The sequence below is a fragment of the Eretmochelys imbricata genome, chromosome 5, assembly GCF_965152235.1.
Source record: "Eretmochelys imbricata isolate rEreImb1 chromosome 5, rEreImb1.hap1, whole genome shotgun sequence".
In the NCBI taxonomy this organism is placed as follows: domain Eukaryota; kingdom Metazoa; phylum Chordata; order Testudines; family Cheloniidae; genus Eretmochelys; species Eretmochelys imbricata.
Genome location: NC_135576.1, coordinates 39,640,417 through 39,656,900, shown reverse-complemented (window position 1 = coordinate 39,656,900; position 16,484 = coordinate 39,640,417). Strand labels below are relative to the sequence as shown.

The following is a 16,484-nucleotide window of genomic DNA, read 5'->3' as shown; positions in this document are numbered from 1 at the left end:
GGGGGTGAATTTATCAGCTTACGTTGTATACATTTCTCTACAGCACAAGTCAATATACTTTTGGGTCTGCACTTCAAGGGAGGTGGACACCTGAGTGCTGCGGTAAATCCCTTAAGATGAGTCTTCCCAGAACTCTATGTCTGTGTCTTTCTGCAGCTGTGTGTGGCCCTGCCTGTGTGTATGTATGCTAGAGGAGATTTAAGAGCCTGGCTCAGCAAGACAGGTTAAAGGGGGCCCATGCTGGCAGAACAAGCGGGCTCAGTGGTATCTCAGCACATCAGGTGGCATCTTGAAGGGGGGGCAACCCATCACAGAGAGTTGCAAGCTTATTACGGGGTCACAGTATTGCCACCCTTACTGCTCGGCTGCTGCTGACGGCGACACTGTCTTCAAAGATGGACACCTGGCCAGAAGCTCTCACTTTCCACTCTGCCTTCAGAGCTGAGTGACCGGAGGCCACATTTCATGGGAGAGACCAAATTCCACTGTCCGTGATGCGATTTTCACAGCTGTTAATCTGGTAGACCCATAAATGGACAAAAAACACAGCCTTACCTCGGAGTTCAGTCAGAATGTCAATTTTTTGTTCTAGGATTGCTTCAAGTTGTGTAGCATAAGAATCCACATCATAATCTACTTCTTCAGTCATCTCTAGAAGAGCTTTTTCATCTTCCAACCATCGAATAGATTCCTGAAAAGACAAGAGATGCACAACAGCTGAATGCATTAGCCACGAGACAGGTTTGAAGGCAGACAGTTGAATTCACGAAGTCTTTCTGCTTTCCCAAAGCTAGTTATACCCTTTTACTAGATAAACAATTTCATGAACTGTAACACGAATTTACTTCAGTATCTGAATTTTTGTTTTCTATGTAGCAAAACTAGGTTTCTAATGTTTTATACATGCTTCCTTCATTCCAATGACTGTGTCAGGAACGGCCAAAGATACTAGCCCCAGTTCTCTGCTACAGTCTGGAGCACTCAGCATAGCCGCAGACAGGGGGGAAAAAATCTCTGCTTTATGCCACCTTTGTAGCCCTGATATAAGGACACCATGCACTGAGCGAGACTGCTAATGCAAGTACATGTTGGTTGCCCACAACTCCAAGGGACCATTCTGACACCCTGAGAAGGAGGACAAGCAAGCTTTGTGGGAGGGGCTTGTGCCATAGGAGCCACTACAACAGCTCTATTCCCCTACATCAGGGGTTCTCAAACTTCATTGCACCACGACCCCCTTCTGACAACAAAAATTGCTACACAACCCCAGGAGAGGGGACCGAAGCCTGAGCCCACCTGAGTCCCAACACCTTGGGCAGGGAGGCAAAGCCGAAGCCCAAGAGCTTCAGCCGCAGGCAGGGGGCCTGTAACTTGAGTTACCAAGGGAGACAGCAAACAGGAGCAGCTAACGGGAGTTTTGCGAGGAAGTTTAGAAGGGAAGCGTGGGGGGGCTGGGCTAAATAAACGTAACATTCTTTAAACTTAGAGTCAAAAACACCCCCCAATAAAAATGAAACATCAAGCAGGGAACAAGCTTCAGGAGTAAAAAGATACTGCAGGCAGAAGTCCAGCAATGGAGTTGGGGCTACCCAGTTCATTGCACCCAATGCAGCATGTGTGATTATCTTCCCTATGGGTAGGTGGTATATGTGTGCATTCAGTGAAAGGCGCTCCTGGCCCTCAGAGACCATGTACAGGCTCTGGAGACCAGAGTAGCTGAACTGGAGGAGCTCAGGGAGACAGAGAGGTACACATGACACTTTCTGGGACACAGTAGAATGGCCCTGTCCCCAGTCTGACAGCCTCTGTGCTGTTGAGGAGGATGAAAGTCTCAGTGAAGCAGAACATCCAACTGGAGCAGAGGGAATCGATCCCATAGTTGGGACCCTCCCCTTCCAGATGATGGTGTGGTATCCTCTCGCACTGAGGATACCTCTCTGGGGGAGGGAACTCCAGTTATTAGGAAGAGACAGATATTAGTAATGTGTGATTTGATCATTAGAAACAGACAGCTGGGTTTGCAATGATAAGGAGAACTGCATGGTGACTTCCCTGCCTGGTGCAAAGGTTGTGGATCTCTCGAGACATCTAGATAGACTTACGTGTAGTGCTGGGGAGGAGCCAGTGGTCATAGTACATGTAGGTACTAATGACATAGAGAAAGATAGAAAAGAGGTCCTGGAGGCCAAATTTAGGCTCTTAGGTAAGAGACTCAAGTTCAGGATCTCCATGGTAGCATTCTCTGAAATGCTTCCAGTTCCACATGCAGGGCCAGTTAGACAGGCAGAACTGCAGGGTCTTCATGCGTTGATGAGATGATGGTGTAGGGACGAGGGGTTTAGATTTATTAGGAACTGGGGAAACTTTTGGGAAAGGGGGAGCCTATACAGGAAGAATGGGCTCCACCTAAACCAAAATGGAACCAGACTGCTGGCACTTGAAATTAAAAAGGTCATTGAGCAGTTTTTAAACTAAGGGCTGGGGGAAAGCCGACAGGTGAAGAGGAGCACATGGTCTGGAAAGAGACATCGCTTAGGGGAGGATCTATTAATGGAGATTCTATGTCCTAGAAAGAAGGAGAGGATGGAAGATGATAAAATACAGGTAGGATCTGATAAGAAACAGTCAAATGAAAAAAAGTCCCATTCAATTATATCATGTAATGGCAGACAGCTAAAAGTGACAAGTTTTTAAAGTGCTTATATACCAATGCTAGAAGTCTAAATAATAAAATGAGTGAACTAGAGTGCCTCGTATTAAATGAGGATATTGATATACTAGGCATCACAGAAACTTGGTAGAATAAGGATGATCAATGGGACACAGTAATACCAGGATACAAAATATACTGGAAGGACAGAACAGGTCATGCTGGTGGGGGAGTGGCACTACATGTGAAAGAAAGCGTAGAATCAAATGAAGTAAAAATCTAAAATGAACCAAACTGTGCCACAGAATCTTTATGGATAGTAATTTCATGCTCTAATAATAAGAATATAGAAGTAGGGATATATTACCGACCACCTGACCAGGATGGTGATAGTGACTGTGAAATGCTCAGGGATATTAGAGAGGCTATAAAAATAAAAAACTCAATAATAATGGTGGATTTCAACTATTCCCATACTGACTGGGTACATGTCACCTCAGGATGGGATGCAGAGATAAAGTTTCTTGACACTGTAAATGACTGCTTCTTGGAGCAGCTAATCCTGGAACCCGCAAGAGGAGAGGCAATTCTTGATTTAGTCCGAAGTCGAGCACAGGATCTGGTCCAAGAGGTGAATATAGCTGGACTGCTTGGTAATAGTGACCATCCCTGTTTATTAAATTTAACGTCCCTGTGGCGGGGAAAATACCACAGCAGCCCAACACTGTAGCATTTAATTTCAGAAATGGGCACTATATAAAAATGAGGAAGTTAGTGACACAGAAATTAAAAGATACCGCGCAAAAAGTTAAATCTCTGCAAGCTGCATGGAAACTTTTTAAAGACACCATAACTGAGGCTCAACTTAAACGTATACCGTAAATTAAAAACATAGTAAGAGAACCAAAAAGTGCCACCATGGCTAGCCAACAAAGTAAAAGAAGCAATGAGAGGCAAAAAGACATCCTCTAAAAAGTGGAAGTTAAATCCTAGAGAGGAAAACAGAAAGGAGCATAAACTCTGGCAAATGAAGTATAAAAATATAATTACGAAGGCCAAAAATAATTTGAAGAACAGCTAGCCAAAAACTCAGAAAGTAATACCAAAAAAATGTGAAGTGCATCAGAAGCAGGAAGCCTGCTAAACAACGAGTAGGGCCACTGGATGATCGAAATGCTAAAGGAGCACTCAAGGACAATAAGGCCATTGCAGAGAAACTAAATGAACTGTTTGCATCGTCTTCACGACTGAGGATGTGAGGGAGATTCCCAAACCTGAGCCATTCTTTTTAGGTGGCAATCTGCGGAACTGTCCCAGATTGAGGTGTTATTAGAAGATGTTTTGGAACAAATTGATAAACTAAACAGTAATAAGTCACCAGGACCAGATGGTATTCACCCAAGAGTTCTGAAGGAACTCAAATGTGAAATTTTAGAACTACTAATTGTAGTCTGTAACCTATCATTTAAATAAGCTTCTGTACCCAATGACTGGAGGGTAGCTAATGAGACGCCAATTTTTGAAAAGGGCTCCAGAGGTGATCCTGGCAGTTACAGGCCAGTAAGCCTGACTTCCGTATCCATTTCTCTTCCCTCTGCCCCGATCTCTGTTACTTGGCTCACTGGGGGTGCGGAAAAACATTTGCGGGGGCACGGGTGACGAGCAACAATGCCAGTTTCAGTTTAGAGAAATATGGTCACCCTAGATCTAGGTCCTCTGCAGATGATCCAAAGATAACTATCTTGAGCAGTTTTGTATCTCACAAACTGGGCAACCGGATAACAAAATGGCAGATGAAATTCAAAGTTGATAAATGCAAAGTAATACACATTGGAAAACATAATCCCAACTATACATATAAAATGATGGAGTCTAAATTAGTTGTTACCACTCAAGAAAGAGATCTTGGAGTCATAGAATATCAGGGTTGGAAGGGACCCCAGGGTCCAACCCCCTGCTCAAAGCAGGACCAATCCCCAGTTTTTGCCCCAGATCCCTAAATGGCTCCCTCAAGGATTGAACTCACAACCCTGGGTTTAGCAGGCCAATGCTCAAACCACTGAGCTATCCCTCCCCTTCTCTGAAAATAGCCACTCAATGTGCAGCAGCAGCCAAAAAAGCAAACAGAATGTTGCGCATCATTCAGAAAAGGAAAAGGAGTACTTGTGGCACCCAGAGAGACTAACCAATTTATTTGAGCATGAGCTTTCGTGAGCTACAGCTCACTTCATCGGATGCATACCGTGGAAACTGCAGCAGACATTATATACACACAGAGATCATGAAACAATACCTCCTCCCACCCCACTGTCCTGCTGGTAATAGCTTATCTAAAGCGATCATCAAGGTGGGCCATTTCCAGCACAAATCCAGGTTCTCTCACCCCCTCACCCCTCTCCAAAAACCACACACACAAACTCACTCTCCTGCTGGTAATAGCTCATCCAAAGTGACCACTCTCCCTACAATGTGCATGGTAATCAAGGTGGGCCATTTCCAGCACAAATCCAGGCTCTCTCACCCCCACCCCCCCTTTTCCGGGGACACACAAACTCACTCTCCTGCTGGCAATAGCTCATCCAAACTGACCACTCTCCAAGTTTAAATCTAAGTTTAACCAGAACGTCTGGGGGGGGGGGGGGAGGGGGAGGTAGTTAAAAACAAGGGGAAATAGGCTACCTTGCACAATGACTTAGCCACTCCCAGTCTCTATTTAAGCCTAAATTAATAGTATCCAATTTGCAAATGAATTCCAATTCAGCAGTTTCTCGCTGGAGTCTGGATTTGAAGTTTTTTTGTTGTAAGATAGCGACCTTCATGTCTGTGACTGCGTCACCAGAGAGATTGAAGTGTTCTCCGACTGGTTTATGAATGTTATAATTCTTGACATCTGATTTGTGTCCATTTATTCTTTTACGTAGAGACTGTCCAGTTTGACCAATGTACATGGCAGAGGGGCATTGCTGGCACATGATAGCATATATCACATTGGTGGATGTGCAGGTGAACGAGCCTCTGATAGTGTGGCTGATGTTATTAGGCCCTGTGATGGTGTCCCCTGAATAGATATGTGGGCAGTTTGCAACGGGCTTTGTTGCAAGGATAAGTTCCTGGGTTAGTGGTTCTGTTGTGTGGTATGTGGTTGTTGGTGAGTATTTGCTTCAGGTTGCGGGGCTGTCTGTATGCAAGGACTGGCCTGTCTCCCAAGATTTGTGAGAGTGTTGGGTCATCCTTCAGGATAGGTTGTAGATCCTTAATAATGCGTTGGAGGGGTTTTAGTTGGGGGCTGAAGGTGATGGCTAGTGGCGTTCTGTTATTTTCTTTGTTAGGCCTGTCCTGTAGTAGGTGACTTCTGGGAACTCTTCTGGCTCTATCAATCTGTTTCTTCACTTCCGCAGGTGGGTATTGTAGTTGTAAGAAAGCTTGACAGAGATCTTGTAGGTGTTTGTCTCTGTCTGAGGGGTTGGAGCAAATGCAGTTGTATCACAGATCTTGGCTGTAGACGATGGATCGTGTGGTGTGGTCAGGGTGAAAGCTGGAGGCATGCAGGTAGGAATAGCAGTCAGTAGGTTTCCGGTATAGGGTGGTGTTTATGTGACCATTGTTTATTAGCACTGTAGTGTCCAGGAAGTGGATCTCTTGTGTGGACTGGACCCAGGCTGAGGTTGATGGTGGGATGGAAATTGTTGAAATCATGGTGGAATTCCTCAAGGGCTTCTTTTCCATGGGTCCAGATGATGAAGATGTCATCAATATAGCGCAAGTAGAGTAGGGGCTTTAGGGGACAAGAGCTGAGTAAGCGTTGTTCTAAATCAGCCATAAAAATGTTGGCATACTGTGGGGCCATGCGGGTACCCATAGCAGTGCCGCTGATCTGAAGGTATACATTGTCCCCAAATGTAAAATAGTTATGGGTAAGGACAAAGTCACAAAGTTCAGCCACCAGGTTAGCCGTGACATTATCGGGGATAGTGTTCTTGACGGCTTGTAGTCCATCTTTGTGTGGAATGTTGGTGTAGAGGGCTTCTACATCCATAGTGGCCAGGATGGTGTCCTACTTGCGCTATATTGATGACATCATCATCATCTGGACCCATGGAAAAGAAGCCCTTGAGGCTTTCCACCATGATTTCAACAAACTTCCATCCCACCATCAACCTCAGCCTGGTCCAGTCCACACAAGAGATCCACTTCCTGGACACTACAGTGCTAATAAACAATGGTCACATAAACACCACCCTATACCGGAAACCTACTGACTGCTATTCCTACCTACACGCCTCCAGCTTTCACCCTGACCACACCACACGATCCATCGTCTACAGCCAAGCTCTGCGATACAACCGCATTTGCTCCAACCCCTCAGACAGAGACAAACAACTACAAGATCTCTGTCAAGCTTTCTTACAACTACAATACCCACCTGCGGAAGTGAAGAAACAGATTGATAGAGCCAGAAGAGTTCCCAGAAGTCACCTACTACAGGACAGGCCTAACAAAGAAAATAACAGAACGCCACTAGCCATCACCTTCAGCCCCCAACTAAAACCCCTCCAACGCATTATTAAGGATCTACAACCTATCCTGAAGGATGACCCAACACTCTCACAAATCTTGGGAGACAGGCCAGTCCTTGCATACAGACAGCTCCGCAACCTGAAGCAAATACTCACCAACAACCACATACCACACAACAGAACCACTAACCCAGGAACTTATCCTTGCAACAAAGCCCGTTGCCAACTGTGCCCACATATCTATTCAGGGGACACCATCACAGGGCCTAATAACATCAGCCACACTATCAGAGGCTCGTTCACCTGCACATCCACCAATGTGATATATGCCATCATGTGCCAGCAATGCCCCTCTGCCATGTACATTGGTCAAACTGGACAGTCTCTACGTAAAAGAATAAATGGACACAAATCAGATGTCAAGAATTATAACATTCATAAACCAGTCGGAGAACACTTCAATCTCTCTGGTGACGCAGTCACAGACATGAAGGTCGCTATCTTACAACAAAAAAACTTCAAATCCAGACTCCAGCGAGAAACTGCTGAATTGGAATTCATTTGCAAATTGGATACTATAAATTTAGGCTTAAATAGAGACTGGGAGTGGCTAAGTCATTGTGCAAGGTAGCCTATTTCCCCTTGTTTTTTCCTACCCCCCTTCCCCCAGACGTTCTGGTTAAACTTAGATTTAAACTTGGAGAGTGGTCAGTTTGGATGAGCTATTGCCAGCAGGAGAGTGAGTTTGTGTGTGTGTGTCCCCGGGAAAGGGGGGGGGCTGAGAAAGCCTGGATTTGTGCTGGAAATGGCCCACCTTGATTACCATGCACATTGTAGGGAGAGTGGTCACTTTGGATGAGCTATTACCAGCAGGAGAGTGAGTTTGTGTGTGTATGGGGGTGGGGGGGTTAGAAAACCTGGATTTGTGCTGGAAATGGCCCACCTTGATTACCATGCACATTGTAGGGAGAGTGCTCACTTTGGATGAGCTATTACCAGCAGGAGAGTGAATCTGTGTGTGTATGGGGGTGGGGCGGTGAGAAAACCTGGATTTGTGCTGGAAATGGCCCAACTTGATGATCACTTTAGATAAGCTATTACCAGCAGGACAGTGGGGTGGGAGGAGGTATTGTTTCATGATCTCTGTGTGTATATAATGTCTGCTGCAGTTTCCACGGTATGCATCCGATGAAGTGAGCTGTAGCTCACGAAAGCTCATGCTCAAATAAATTGGTTAGTCTCTAAGGTGCCACAAGTACTCCTTTTCTTTTTGCGAATACAGACTAACATGGCTGTTACTCTGAAACCTGTCATTCAGAAAAAGATAGATAATAAGACAGAAAATATCATATTGCCTCTATATAAATCCATGGTACGCCCACATCCTGAATACTGCACGCAGATGTGGTCGCCCCATCTCAAAAAAAGATATATTGGAATTGGAAAAGGTTCAGAAAAGGACAACAAAAATTATTAGGGGTATGGAACGGCTTCTGTGTGAGGAGAGATTAATAAAACTCAGACTTTTCAGAATGGAAAAGAGATGACTAAGGGGGGATATGATTGAGGTCTGTAAAATCATGACTAGTGTAGAGAAAGTAAATAAGGAAGTGCTATTTACTCCTTCTCATAAACACAAGAACTAGGGGTCACCAAATGAAGTTAACAGGCAGCAGGTTTAAAACAAACAAAAGGAAGTATTTTTTCACACAATGCACAGTCAACCTGTGGAGCTCCTTGCCAGAGGATGTTGTGAAGGCCAAGACTACAACATAGTTCAAAAAAAGAACTAGATAAATTCATGGAGAATAGGTCCATCAATAGGTATTAGCCAGAATGGGCAGGGATGGTGTCCCTAGCCTCTGTTTGCCAGAAGCTGAGAATGGGCAACAGGGGATGATTACCTGTTCTGTTCATTCCCTCTAGGGCACCTGGAATTGGCCACTGTTGGAAGACAGGATACTGGGCTAGATGGACCTTTGGTCTGACCTGGTATGGATGCTTTTATGTTCTTATGAGTCCTGTCACCCAGGACTAAAGTCCTCAGGCTTCAGCTTTGGCCCTGGGTGGTGGGGCTCAGGCTTCAGCTCTGGCCCCGGACCCCAGCAAGGCGACCCAACCCACTTTGGGGTCCCGACCCACAGTTTGAGAACCGCCGCCCTACACTGAGGGAGACCTTTAGGGGCTGGCTAAGCCAGCTTTAGGGCAGCTTTCAAATACTCTGGAAGTGCAAAGCTGTCCTATGGGGACAATGGGGTTCACTGGCTAAACTGGTCTACTCTGGAGACTACCCCTCTCCCAATGAGATCCTGCTTCAGCTATGATCAGGAGAAGCGCTCCAGCTGAAAACATTTCAGTCTAAAAGAGAATGCTGACAGGGGGTTCCGGAGGACGGACCCACAACACTGGAATGAATTCTTTCCCTGTCCCCTAGTCCAACCCTCAGTAGCCCAAACTGTTCAATCATCAGGGCACACTACAAAACCCATCTACCTCAGGCTTTCGGGGAGGAAGGAGCTAGACAAGAGGTACACTTTTCAAAAGTGCTAAGTGACTTAGGAGACTAAGTTCCATTTTCAGAAATGACTCATGCAATTAGTCTCCTAAGTCCCAGGGGCTTTCAATGAGAGTTATGCTCCTAGCTGACTACTTCACATTTGAAAATGGGACACTTTTGAAAATTTTCGTGCAGTCTATTGTTTTGGGCCCAAGGTGAAGTTATTTGTATCTGCTGTGTTTTTAAAGTAAATTTATAAAAGGCCCTCACAGCGCAGAATAGGCGCTTGTTTAATTTGTTTGGGCAAATCAAAATAAATACATTTCCATATCTCTTCTAAAACCTACTATTAAGAATCTTAACAAAAATATACCTTAAAGCTTTTTAAAAATATTTTACCTTTCAATGGCCACGAGGATTATTCTAATCAGACACAATCTGCAAAGGAATATTCTAATAGGGAACTTCTAAATACTCTTTTCCCCCACAAGATTACTACACTGAGCACTATCCAACATAAAGTTGGCAACATTCTTTAAAAAAAACACAATGTTTTTAGGGGGATTTTTGGTAGCAAGAAAATCAGGGTTAGCTTGTTACAATGTACATTCATAAGACAAAATATACCCAATATACAACATAAAAAAAAAATCTCAACAAAAACTAACAAAACAAACCAAAAACAAACAAAACAAACCTAAAAAAAAACCAAAACAAAAAACCATCCATTCATAGGAAAAGTGCCTGGATCAGCAAAAACTAGGAAAGAATGTAAGTGTGGGAAGTGCAATTTCTGCAACTAAGCAATGTAAATGATGCAAATCAACTCCGTCATAGTTAAAGGTTGTCCACAAAATGCAGTACCATCTTTCCTCTGAACAACTGAAGGCAGGAATCCTTGGCAAACCACAACCCAGAAAAAGCAGATAGATGGTCAATATTTTGCTCAGCATAACCAGGACCATTTCTTTAGGAGCAGGTTTCAAGCCTGCCTCAAGACTTCTCCTTACCTGATCTATTTCAGAGTAACAGCCGTGTTAGTCTGTATTCGCAAAAAGAAAAGGAGTACTTGTGGCACCTTAGAGACTAACCAATTTATTTGAGCATAAGCTTTCGTGAGCTACAGCTCACTTCATCGGATGCATCCGATGAAGTGAGCTGTAGCTCACAAAAGCTTATGCTCAAATAAATTGGTTAGTCTCTAAGGTGCCACAAGTACTCCTTTTCTTTTTACCTGATCTAGAGGCCTTGAGAGCTGGCACTTTATTATTACTACTCATTATTTGTATTTCAGTAGTGCCTATGAGCCCTAGTCACAATCAGGACCCCATGTGCTTGGTGGTATTCTTCTAAATGGAGTGGCTTGTGGCGAAAGAACCAACCTACCTAGCTCCCACATAAAATAACTAGTCATGCAGCTAGAGGCAGGTCTGTCTGATGAAACTAGCCTCTGAATTAGTTGGTCGTGGACGCTGGTGGGGGTGTCATTGTCTATAATCAGCCTTGGTTTGTACATATAGTCTTTTGATTAGTCAGTCAAATTTCAAGCTCAGATTGTGGGGTTAGTGCCAAATAAGCTTCATCCCCAAAACATGCAGCCACTAACACTGGAAGGCATGGCCAAAACCAGAAAGGAACCAAAGCAGAAGGATTAATTCAATATTAAAAAAAAAAGAACAGTAAATGCTCTATGGTAACATGACTTCTTGAAGACTATCAGCTTCTGAAAAGAAAACAACAGAAGTTACACTGGGTTTCCACAGACAATATAGCAGTATGCTTCTCCTTTGTCACTGTGACAAAGGAGCTGGTGGTTGGGGGACAGGGTGTATTATATATGATTCTGACTCTGTATCTTGCCACAATGGCCTTGCCCTTAAGAATTGTGTTTAGAAATCTGTGAAGGTCTGACTGCACTAGTATACCACATGACATCTTATGTCCAAAGAGTTAGAACTTCTCTCTGGCCAGTGTGAGCTATTTGATTAATACAATGCAGTGATCAATATTTTACCTGGAAGACAGCCCTGTGGTCTTCTACTACTTGCTCTTCCATTTCTACCATTTGTGACACAGCTTCATGGAAAGTAAACAACTGTGGAGAAACTTCTTCCTCCTTAAAAAAATAATAAAGTTTATTATTCTTTGATGAATTTTGCTTTAAAACTAATAAATTAAATAGGTGTTTCATCCTATCCCAAGATAAGAAAGGGAAATATACAGAGCATCTGAAGAAGTGGGTATTTTACCCACAAAAGCTTATGCCTGAATAAATCTATTCTGGAATAAGACCATCCACATGGCATTTTATACTGTAATAATGATCATTATACTTATTCTGGAATAATTATTCTGGAATAGCTATGTTATGTCTGCAAGTTTCAAAGTACAGACAAGCTCTCAGAATCATTCTGAAGTATTCTAAAGTATTCTCTATGCTCTGGTTGTGAAGGCTAGGACTATAACAGGGTTTAAAAGAGAATGGGATAAATTCATGGAGGTTAAGTCCATTAATGGCTATTAGCCAGGATGGGTAAGAAATGGTGTCCCTAGCCTCTGTTTGTCAGAGGGTGGAGATGGATGGCAGGAGAGAGATCACTTGATCATTACCTGTTAGGTTCACTCCCTCTGGGGCACCTGGTGTTGGCCACTGTCGGTAGACAAGATACTGGGCTGGATGGACCTTTGGTCGGACCCAGTATGGCCATTCTTATGTTCTTAATAATGGAAAGAAAGGGCTTTACAGAATGCTGCCAGTTGCCTAATATGGGATGAAGGCATGCTAGGAAAAACTATCCAGAGAAAGAGCAGCAACTTCCAAAACAAACAGGCAGCGTTACTGAAGTGTCCTTAACAGCAAGGAAAACAGAACGAACCTAAAACTAAGCAAACCCCCAAAAACCACATTTTTAGCATTAACATTAACTTTATGACAATCTGAAAGAGTCCAGAGGCTAACTATACTCAACCAAGTAGCTAGTAGCCTTATAAACATATGTTACTCAGGATATGATCTACTGTTGAATTCAAAGACAATATTATATATACACACGCCCAAAATGATGAAAGCTACTCACATTTTGTTCACAAAGAAGTTTAAGATCATCTCTCTGAGGTGAGCTCCCTACACCCCACTGTGTCTCTAAATCATCAATTTGATTTGGAGCATGGTGTATAATTGGACGGATATCTCCTGCCGCACTAGGATCAACCGTCAGTTCCTTCACCCTACAATCATAAAAAAAAAAGATTTTATTTTAAAATAAATGACGCTCTATTTAAAATAGCTAAAGTAAATTAAAGCTTTACGGATTCAGATGCAATTTAATTCATTTAATAAAGGTGATGTCAACTTCACAAATTTAATGTGATTTTAAGGCCAAAAAAAGGACCATTGTGATCATCTAGTCTACCCTTCTATATAAACACAGGACACAGAATTTCATCAAGGCCAATAACTTGTGGTTGAGTTAGAACATATCCGTTAGAAAAACATTCAGTTTAGATTTAAAGATAGTGAATGCAAGACTGTCTTTGTAATAAACGGGTACAAGAAGGGAAAAAACAACCCTAACCATAAACATTAAAGAACTGTATAACAAGTCAATAATAGTTGTAATCATTAGTGTAAATATAGCTTCACAGATTGTACACCGAAAACTGGCCAATATATTTCTCTATCTTTGTGTGCATCTTTTTGGTTAATAAATGATTTAGCACTTTTTGACTTTAAAAAACAAATCACCGCCAGCAAACAAACAAACAAACAATCTAGTGTCCACAAAGAATGGACAGATCATTAATTAAAACCAATTTCAACTTTGAGATTCTTAGAAAACTTGAACTTTACAAAATAGCAGCTGACATCATCCTTTCAAGCAAGGATGTCCACTTTAAAAAAAAAGGAGTACTTGTGGCACCTTAGAAACTAACAAATTTATTTGAGCATAAGCTTTCGTGAGCTACAGCTCACTTCATCGGATGCTGTAGCTCACGAAAGCTTATGCTCAAACAAATGTTAGTCTCTAAGGTGCCACAAGTACTCCTGTTCTTTTTGCGAATACAGACTAACACGGCTGCTACTCTGAAACCTGTCACTTTAAAAAAAAGTTTATGAACTAAATGAATCCAAATTTGCAAATAAACCAAAAAGGTTAGACAAATATCCTTCAGTAATAACTAACCTTAACAACTTGCTAATATGGAATAAAAAAACAAAAACAAAACACACCACCACCAAAAACCCCCACACGTATATGTAGGATTCACTACACTAATGAAAATAACGAAGGTATTACAATTCCTTTTATTTTTTATCAGGTAGTAAAATTCACAGAGTTAGAATTACTCTAAACAGACTTATGAGAATCAATCCACTAAATCTACAAAGGTGACATCACCGTTTTTATGTATGAAGGGAAAAGCAAGCCTGAATATGAAATATTCAAATGTTTAAGAAAAATGAACAAAAATTGGAAAGATGATTGCAGACCATGCAGTACCATCACCTGTTAAACAGGACGAAAACAAAGTATACGATGACTCAAGGCAAGGGAATAAATGAAGATTTGGGTCTGTAAAATTATACAGTTAAACAGAAAAACTTAAAATAAAGATTCCATGTATAGAATGAAGTAGACCTGGTGATCGAAGGAGAAAAGTCGTCGTATTCATAGGAAGGAGAGAGATCAGAGCGACTGCCACTACTCTGTGAGAAGGGAATGTCCGAAGGACTAATTCCAAATTCCTTTACTCTGCAGCAGCAAGATACAGCAGCATATTAAAAGAAAGTGTTCTTGTAAAGACATTAATTAAAATGACAACTTTTCATTTAGCGTTCTCCTTTATAGTTTTGAAAAGAATGAAACAAATGAAGCAGTTTGTTTTTAAGATAAAACATGTTTCGAGACAGTGGTGAGATATTTAGGCCTTCCTCAAATTTGAGTTTCAAGCATGTTCCTAAGAAAATTCAACTGGCCAAATTCTGCTAATTTACAGCAGTGTAAATTTGTAATAATTCCACTGTCTTCAGTGGAGTTATTCTGGGTATACATTGGTATAATGAACAGAATTTGGACTGAGATGAATATTCCATGGAATTGCTGCTTTCAAAACATTAAGTGACTACAGTTATAATTACTTCAAACTGCATACTACTCAGTTTTATGCGTATCGTAAACTGCGTACACATTACTATTTAGTGTGTGTACAGTTTATAATATATCTGCAGGAAGTCACTCATTTATAAATTGATTAGCGCTGTCAAGCGATTAAAAAAATAATTGTGATTAATCACATTGTTAAACAATAATGGAATACCATTTCCTTAAATATTTTTGGACGTTTTCTACATTTTCAAATATATTGATTTCAGTTACAACACAGAATACAAGTGCACAGTGCTCACTTTATATTTATTTTTGATTACAAATATTTGCACTGTAAGAAACAAAAGAAATAGTATTTTTCAATTCACCTCATACAAGTACTGTAGTGCAATCTCTTTATTATGAAAGTTGAGCTTACAAATGTAGAATTATGTACAAAAAAAATAACTGCCTTGAAAAATAGAACAATGTAAAACTTTAGATCCTCCAAGTCCACTCAGTCCTACTTCAGCCAATCGCTCAGACAAACGAACTTGGTTACAATTTGCAGGAGATAATGCTGCCCGCTTCTTGTTTACAATGTCACCTGAAAGCGAGAACAGGCATTTGCATGGTACTGTTGTAGCCGGCGTAGCAAGATATTTACTTGCCAGATGCGCTAAAGATTCATATGTCCCTTCATCTTCAACCACCGTTCCATAGGACATGCATCCATGCTGATGATGGTTTCTGCTCGATAACTATCCAAAGCAGAGTGGACTGATGCATATTCATTTTCATCATCTGAATCAGATGCCACCAGTAGAAGGTTGATTTTCTTTTTTGGTGGTTCGGGTTCTGCAGCTTCCGCATCTGAGTGTTGCTCTTTTAAGACTTCTGAAAGCATGCTCCACACCTCGGACTCTTAGATTTTGGAAGGCACTTCTGATTCTTAAACCTTGGGTTGAATGCTGTAACTATTTTTAGAAATCTTACATGGGTATCTTCTTTGCATTTTGTCAAATCTGCTATGAAAGTGTTCTTAAAACGAACATGTGCTGGGTCATCATCTGAGGCTGCTATAACATGAAAGATATGGCAGAATGCAAGTAAAACAGAGCCCAAAACATACAGTTCTCCCCCAAGGAGTTCAGTCACAAATTTCATTAACTTATTATTTTTTTAACGAGCATCAGCAGCACAGAAGCATGTCCTCTGGAATGGTGGCCGAAGCATGAAGGGGCATATGAATGTTTAGCATATCTGGCACAAATACTTTGCAACACCATCTACAAAAGTGTCATTAGAACGCCTGTTCTCACTTTCAGGTAACATTGTAAATAAGAAGCAGGCAACAGCATCTCCTGTAAATGTAAACAACTTGTTTGTCTTAGCAATTGGCTGAACAAGAAGTGGGACTGAGTGGACTTGTAAGCTTTAAAGATGTACATTGTTTTTGAGAGCAGTTATGTAACAACAACAAAAATCTACATTTGTAAGTTGCACTTTCATGATAAAGAGATTGCACTACAGTACTTGTATGAGGTGAACTGATAAACAAAAGAAATAGTATTTTTCATTTTTACAGTGCAAATATTTGTAATAAAAATAATAATATAAACTGAGCACTCTACACTTTGTATTCTGTGTTGTAATATAAATCAATATATTTGAAAATGTAGAAAAACATGAAAATATTTAATAAATTTCAATTGGTAGTCTATTGTTTAACA

At 41.6% G+C, this 16,484-nt stretch overlaps 1 protein-coding gene across 3 annotated transcripts in view; it reads right to left on the bottom strand.

Annotated features, from left to right (window-relative positions):
• KIF2A (kinesin family member 2A) overlaps positions 1-16,484 on the bottom strand; it is a 93,325-nt gene that overhangs the window by 4,162 nt on the left and 72,679 nt on the right. For 2 of the 3 annotated variants that reach the window (XM_077816910.1, XM_077816911.1), the window contains exons 17-19: positions 12,742-12,892; positions 11,679-11,780; positions 556-691 (exon numbers count right to left, since the gene is read on the bottom strand). In XM_077816910.1, coding sequence (XP_077673036.1) covers positions 556-691; positions 11,679-11,780; positions 12,742-12,892 — 389 coding nt within the window. Of the gene's footprint in view, positions 1-555; positions 692-11,678; positions 11,781-12,741; positions 12,893-14,304; positions 14,419-16,484 lie in introns of all 3 variants that reach the window. The other variant, XM_077816913.1, reaches the window with a different exon arrangement.